Source organism: Montipora capricornis, chromosome 2 (genome assembly GCF_036669925.1).
Source record: "Montipora capricornis isolate CH-2021 chromosome 2, ASM3666992v2, whole genome shotgun sequence".
Lineage (NCBI taxonomy): Eukaryota > Metazoa > Cnidaria > Anthozoa > Scleractinia > Acroporidae > Montipora > Montipora capricornis.
The window spans coordinates 53,402,275-53,409,774 of record NC_090884.1 but is presented as its reverse complement, the minus strand read 5'-3'; the positions used below and the strand labels follow the sequence as shown (position 1 = coordinate 53,409,774).

Below are 7,500 nucleotides of genomic sequence, written 5' to 3'. Positions count from 1 at the left end.
AGTTGAATCCGGGAACAAGTCCAAACCTGGGGCCCGTTTCTCCAAAGTCCCGAAAACTTTTCGGGCCCGAAATGTCATTTATGAAACTGCCAACCACTTGTTTTGGAAAGCTGATCTTTTAACATGTTTTTAAGGTAACGAAAAGAAAAAGGACTGTGAAGTTTGACGACTTAAATCCTCTCCGTTCTTGAAATACAAACGGAATTGTGACACCCGAAAGCGGCCCGTAAATTTTCGGGACTTTCAAGAAACGGGCCCGAGAGGTTAGAACGGGATTTGAACCAGGGGCAACAGCATGCAAAGCCAACGCTCAAACCACTGGACCAAGCTACCTCCCTTCCCCTAATAATTAACTTTTACTCAGTACTATAATTATGATTTCCGTCTGCAAGATCTAAGTTGATGATTTTGTCATGCATTTCTGGATTTAATATCTTTACTTACAGTGGGAACGCCATACTACATGTCTCCTGAGAGAATACATGAAACAGGATACAATTTCAAGTCTGATATTTGGTCGCTAGGCTGTCTTTTATATGAGGTAAAAAGTAACACAGTTGTTTAAAAACACAATAATTAACAATTATTGGATGAGGTTGAGTATGATTGCGTTAATTATCAAGGCCAAAGTTTGTGTTATCTGCCGAAGCCGAAGGCTGAGGCGGATAACACAAACTGAGGCCTTGATAATTATCGCTATCATGTGAAAACCGAATTTAATACTAATTGTTTTATAATTGTGCATATTCCTGAGCTGCACTTGTAAAGACAAAGAGGACTGACTCATCCATTTCTTTGGATGAGCGGCAAATCAAAGAATGTTTCTGCGGTTGGCAGAGTCTTCCTCTTCTCTGCTGGTTAGTGTGTTAGGTGACGTCACTTCTGCATGCATAAAACTATTGTCTGCAGGTATGACGTCAATTCTGCAAATATAAAATCTATTGTCTGTAAGTATGAGAGTGAAGGGCTCTGACGAAGGGCTGACGCTCGAAACGTCAGCTTTTAGAATCTCTCTACGATGGCCAATTTACATTAACAACTCCGTTGATAAACCAAATTTTTGTATACTACTTCCCCATCGACGCAGCACCACAGTTTCTTTAGAAACTATCCCCTTCAAGCATGAATTAGCTGCTTGCTTATAGCCGATCAAAATCGAGCTGGTGACACCAATGTATAATAATTATGATAATTATTACGCAATGAGCTACTGATAATGAAAAATACGATAAAGAGAATAACAAAATAAATGATTGGAACCAATCCGACAAATGTTTAAAAACCTAAGTGAGGGTGAAAGGAAGTGGACCAGTTTACAAGCAAAAGGAAGAAGTTGAACCAGGATTATGCAGTTCAACCTCAGCTAATGGTCAGAGTAGGAATTGAATTGAAAGCCCTAGAACTGAATTGAAAGCCCTAGAACCTAATCTCTGGGTTCACTGTCTCCGTAAATGTTGCTGTAAATTTATTGACTACTTGCTGTTACCTATGGAGCACGAATATATGCTAATTAGGAGGATATGCTTAGTTTAACTACTATTGTGCTTACTAAAGAAGTTAGGGTTCTTTGGTTCATGGGTTAGGGTTTGTGGTTTTATGGGTTTCATAGTTTCGTAGGTTTCGTGGTTTCACAGGTATCCTGGTTTTATTGGCTTCGTGGTTTCATGGCTTTTTGGTTTCACGAGTTTCGTGGTCTCATGGGTTTTGCGGTTTCACGAGTTTGGTGGTTTCACTGGTTTCATGAGTTTCTTGGTTTGATGGGTTTCGGGGCTCCATGGCTTTCATGGTTTCACTGGTTTCGTGGGTTTTGTGATTTTATGGGTTTCGTGGTTTCACACGTTTTGTGGTTTTATAGGTTTCGCGGTTTCACAGGCTCCTTGGTTTCAGAGGTTTGGTGGTTTCATGGTTTCACGGATTTCGTGGTTTCACAGGTCTCCTGGTTTCATGGGTTTCATAGGTTTCGTGCGTTTCGTAGTTTCACGGGTTTCGCGGTTTCACAGGTTTCGTGGTTTCACAGGTCTCCTGGTTTCATGAGTTTCACAGGTTTCGTGGTTCCACGGGTTTTGTGGTTTCATAGGTTTCGTGGTTTCATAGGTTTCATGGTTTCAGAAACCACGAACCCAAACCCATGATCCAAAGAACCCTACTCCTCTTACATGTTACAGCTGCAGCAATTAGCAGATCCTCCTAATTAATATATATTCGTGTTCCGTAATATGAAGTTGTAACCAAATTCTTTCAACTTGATTGGAGCCGTCGAACATGAGAAATTGAACTGGTTGATAAGGTTAAATTCCTTGTGTTAAAACATATAAGAATATTTATTTTAATCGCTGTAGTTATGAGGGTCAGAGCTCTTTAATATAATTAAGGGCTAACGTGGCTTTAGTTTTATCAAATGTCGTTAGTAATGGTTAAACTGTCACCATGAAAAGAGCAAATTGCTAATGTTGCAAGCATCAGAGCTCCTATGAAGGGCTAAGGGCTAAGTCACTCGAGCCACTTGCTTGTAGAGTCATTTGTTTTTTTGTCACGCAACCCTTCCTTGGCCGTTTCTCCTGATTGCGGTACAAAACATTATTTACTCAACAGGCGTGCGACTGGAGTGAGTCGGAAGGGACTGATAGCAGGCTAGAGTGACAGTAGACCTTTATTGAATTGTTTGATAAACCAAATTTTCATGTTTTACCCTCCCAGCAACACAGCGCTAGCACTAAAGTTTCTTTTGGAAAGCTTCATTCGATGTTGTGAAACCTTGTAGTGTTAATGAACTGTGTTTAACAGTACAATGTGCACTTAAATAATATTGATTGTTGATGAAATAATTTTGGGAAAATTGGTGACATTTGCACCATGACTCATTGCATAATTGTATGTATGTGGTAAGGATTCCTTGGTGCTTGATCAATATTAGCCTGTTCCAGGCTCTCAGATAGTGGAGGCGATGGAGCGGGAACGAGAACGAGAACGAGCAAAAGACATCGCCCCTCCCCCCAGACCCCGCTCGATGTCTTTTGCTCGTTCTCGTTCTCTCGCCTCCACTATCTGAGAGCCTGGAACAGGATACATCAATATTACCGGGTACCATAAAATTTGTTTTTGTTTTCTTTCAAAAAAGATGGCTGCCCTTCAGTCACCTTTCTATGGAGACAAAATGAACTTGTACTCGTTGTGCAAGAAGATAGAGTCCTGTGATTACCCACCTCTGCCAGCTGAACATTACTCACAGCAGGTATTAATAATAATAATAATAATAATAATAATATTTTTTTGTAAATATTTATAGCATTTCTTTGGTCAGAATTGTTTGATTAGTTATTGAATTTTACAACTTTAATGCTGGTTATCTAGTGGAGGTACAGCTGTTAAGTGGGTGCTGAAGACATTGAGGAGCATTTACACAGCATAGACGACAGACACCTCACACTTAAAATTAATGACGTTGTTTGCATCCGCGTTCGCTAAGCCAATGAAAATTCGCGCTCGTTTGTTTTTGTTCGATATGCCAATTAAATGCTTTGCATTTTTGTTTTACGTTCTGGTTTTACGTTTATTTTTCAAAGTCACGTGAAAGTCGCTCTATTAAGTTTTTTTTGTTTTTCCTCTTTCAGTTGCGTGACCTGGTAAGTTTGTGCATCAATCCGGACCCTGACCAGAGGCCTGACATTGTTTACGTCAATGAAGTAGCACAAAGAATGCATGCTGGCCATCTTCATTAAATGTGGCACATCTAAATCCAAGATGTTGACTGTCAACAATAAATTCTTTAACTTAAGAAAATGTACAAACCTTTTCCTGTTACTAGTGGAATACTAAATTATTTCAAGTTTCTCGATGCCTGGAGTTGTTAGGCGGTGATTTTCATGAAGCTATTACCTTCATGAAGGCAGCAGATGCCTTAGTAAAATTGTCTAGCATGGTACACTGGTGTGTCATGCAATCACATTGAGTGTGACTCCTGTTGAGGAGTGTATTGGATACCAGCATGGTATACTGTTCTGTCAGTCAATCTCTTCGCTTGTTAACATGTATTACTGACATTTAATTTATTATTACATTGAGGAGGAAAATTGCTACTCTCAGCATCTTTGCATCTTCCCGGCTAGCACAGGTCTTTTTCTCTTGCATTTGCTGGGCTGACGGCGAAGTGGAAAGGACTTGAAAGTGACGGTGTTGAGTATGTGTCATGTTACTTAGTGGCTGAACTGTGCGATGTCGCAAAAATACAGCGGAAATACTATAAAAGAATGTGCAGGACCTAGCATCCTCAAGTACATGTCATAGTCATCAAATATGAAAGGGAGCTTGCAATTTCATTAGCAGCATCCAAGATCGTGGATAGCGGTTAAATCAAAGCGAGTAGCAAACCAAGCGACACCCGGCAAATAAATGAGAAAAGAGACCTCTGCTAGCGTCATTGCTTTCATTGATTCATTATCATCACGATAATGTTTTATTGTTATTTGCATGTGCTGAAAATTGATGCGAATTAAATGTAAAGACAGGCAAAAATTAACGATAAAAACCGACGTTTCGGTGTCTTCATGACGCCATTGTCAAGGAGAAATAAAAATTACATAGTTTGCGGCGAGGTGTAACATGAAATTAGCATACAGTGACCTGTGTGATGCAGGTTATGTGGGCTATACGCGTGGACACTTACACACACGTGTGGATGGACATAAACAAAAGGCATCTTCTGTATATAAACACTATCACGAACAGCACGGCGAAGTCCCAAAAGACCTACTGAGGCGTTTTAGCATTCTGAAAAAGTGTAGAAATAAGTTTGATTGTTTGGTGAATGAAATGCTTTTCATCAGAGACCTAAAACCCACTCTGAACGTGCAAAGCGATTCAATTCGCGCAAAAGTATTTATATAATTAGCTTCAAACACTGTATGCTAATTTCATGTTACACCTCGCCGCAAACTATGTAATTTTTATTTCTCCTTGACAATGGCGTCATGAAGACACCGAAACGTCGGTTTTTATCGTTAATTTTTGCCTGTCTTTGCATTACCAAATCTTTATTGATGCGAATTAAATGTAGATGCTGTTATTATTTGGTGCCTCTAGAGCGAGTTTCAATCTAGTGTCGTAAAACCAAAACCAAAGTAATTACTATGGCCAATGAAAAAGGACGGAGACAATCCAGTAAACCAATCAAAACTCGAAGTAATTACACGTAGCTTACACAAAGCGCGGGAAAATGTGCACGCGCGAGCCACGATTGGTTTTGGTTTCACTTCTGATTGGTTGAAAAAGTGGCGCGAGAATTTTGAACCAATCACCGAGTGGTAATGCAAAACCAAAGTAATTCGCTGATTACTTTCGACACTCAATTGAAAACCGCTCTAAGATCTAGGAACAAGGGAGCCACCAAATTAATTGCTACAAAGTGAATTAACCTGTAAAAAAAGTCCAGGCAAAATGTGAGTAATCTAAGAGAAATGGAAACACAAGATTGAGCTGTTATGAAGCGTTAAATTTTCTTCCTCAGTTTGAATATCATTATTTTCCTCCAGATTCAGTTCTGGATGGTCAATTTGGGCTATAGTGTGATTTGTAAAAGGTGAATGAATTGGATTTAGTAGTAATAATTATTAATATTGTTTCAAATTTCCAAATGAAAAATCACATTTCTTACTTTTGGACGATGTCCCTGTTGTAGAATTTAAGGATCTTCTTATATCAACGATTCAGATAGCTGGCTGCAGTTTGGTTTCACGTGATAAAGTGAGACCTTAAGTAAACCAAAGCACTGCAGTTAAGAGAATCTTGGAGGTTCAATGGTTAAAATACAGTTAGTGTAACATTCAGGGGCCGGTTCCTCGAAGCCTGGTTAGCGCTAACCGTTGGTTAAGAGGTACCAAATCCTATACGTTTCCATGGTATTAAACGCAGTTTAGCGCTAAAAATGCTTCGAGCAACCCGGGCCAGGGACCCGTTTCTCGAAGGTCCCGAAACTTTACGTGCCATTTTCGGGTGTCACAATTCCCTTTGTATCTCAAGAACGGAGAGGATTTAAATCGTCAAACTTCACAGTAATTTTTCTTTTTGTTACCTTGAAAACATATCAAAGGATCGGCTTTCCAAAGCAAGCGGTTGCCAGTTTCATAAATGGCTTTCCGGGCCCGAAAAGTTATCGGGACTTTCGAGAAACAGGCCACAGGCCTCGGTTGTTCAAAAGGTGGATAACGCTATACACCGGGTAAATTACTATCCAGCGGATAAACACTAGCAAAACCAATTGAGTTATCCAGTGGATAGCGCTATGCCCTTCAAACAACTGGGGCCAGATTCTTAGTGAATTAGCCATTTTTTTCTTGAGGACATTTTACATGAAGGGAGGAAGATCCTAGATGGCAAAAGAATTTTTCGCTTTCAAGGTTTATATGCCGAAATTTTGACTGTTGTCATGTTCCGTAATTTTTTGGTGGAACGAAGTTGCCTGGAACCCAGCTGCTGTCATGTTTGTTTTTGCAAGGAAAGTACTTTACATGGCATCTACGTATCTCTAAGGAAGATCCTTTCATTAGGGCCAAGGACATGTAAATTGAAAAATGCTTCAGGGGTATTCCTCCCTGTAGTCCGGATCTATATAGCAACTTTTTTGACATTTAGAAATTGCAGAAGCGAACACATTGTGAGTATCAAAAACAATGATTGATAGTCGTACGGCAACAGCCACATTTTAGCTGCATGAATCAGGATAATTTGATTTTTTAGGTCTCGAGTACACAGATGTTTTTTAATTGTCTTAGCACTTTACTGTATGACATCAGAATTTTAGGGATGAAAGAATAAATTGCGGATGCATTTGATTTCTGATGGCACTCATGTGCAATCTTAAAAGTAAAAATCACCGATCCTGCTACTTGAAAGATGAAAGCATTCACAGGTTCCCTCTATGTGCACATTCATCATTAATAAATTTTTGGGTGAGTGGAGATCAAATTTCTCTTATACTTTTCTTTTTTTTCCTTGAAAGGGGGGGGTCGCGATTTTCCTCTGCATGCGTAAAATTTCTTTTCCTGATAGAGAGACTTGCAGAGAAGGCGCCCCTAGTAGGCAATCGCGATCACTAGACCACAGAAGAGTTCGTAACTTACGAAAGGAGAAGTATTTATCAAAGAATTGCGTGCAGAATACTCGAGCTCGTATTTAACAGACTCCTGACCATCAATCATTTTAGGAGACATAAACTTTTAAAACTATATACAAGGTTAAATTAAAATACAATAAAAAACGTTCTCTGGCTAAAAATTTTCAAAAAGAATATAAGCTTTCGGCTGTCGATCTACAGCCTTCCACGGATAAAACGTTGAATGTGAATTAGTGAAATATATACAGAAAAGGCGAGATAAAAATGATAAAAAGAACAGAGTAAAGGTATGAAAAATGGTGGCTATTGTTTAAAAAGAATTTTATACTGATTAGGAATCGGCTTAAAGTTATTGTCAGCATGCTTGGTAGAAGAGGTGTGCCAGGCCTCTA

The 7,500-nt window shown here is 39.3% G+C and overlaps 2 protein-coding genes across 2 annotated transcripts in view; one reads left to right on the top strand and one right to left on the bottom strand.

Annotated features, from left to right (window-relative positions):
* LOC138027061 (serine/threonine-protein kinase Nek7-like) overlaps positions 1–6,827 on the top strand; it is a 20,608-nt gene extending 13,781 nt beyond the window's left edge. Inside the window, exons 9-11 of the mRNA XM_068874563.1 lie at positions 447–541; positions 3,119–3,232; positions 3,612–6,827. Of these exons, the coding sequence (XP_068730664.1) occupies positions 447–541; positions 3,119–3,232; positions 3,612–3,719 (317 nt within the window). The 3' untranslated portion in view covers positions 3,720–6,827. The remainder of the gene's footprint in view (positions 1–446; positions 542–3,118; positions 3,233–3,611) is intronic.
* The window catches only part of LOC138037501 (uncharacterized), a 4,133-nt gene continuing 949 nt past the window's right edge, over positions 4,317–7,500 (bottom strand). The window contains exon 2 of the mRNA XM_068883418.1: positions 4,317–4,472. Coding sequence (XP_068739519.1) covers positions 4,317–4,472 — 156 coding nt within the window. The remainder of the gene's footprint in view (positions 4,473–7,500) is intronic.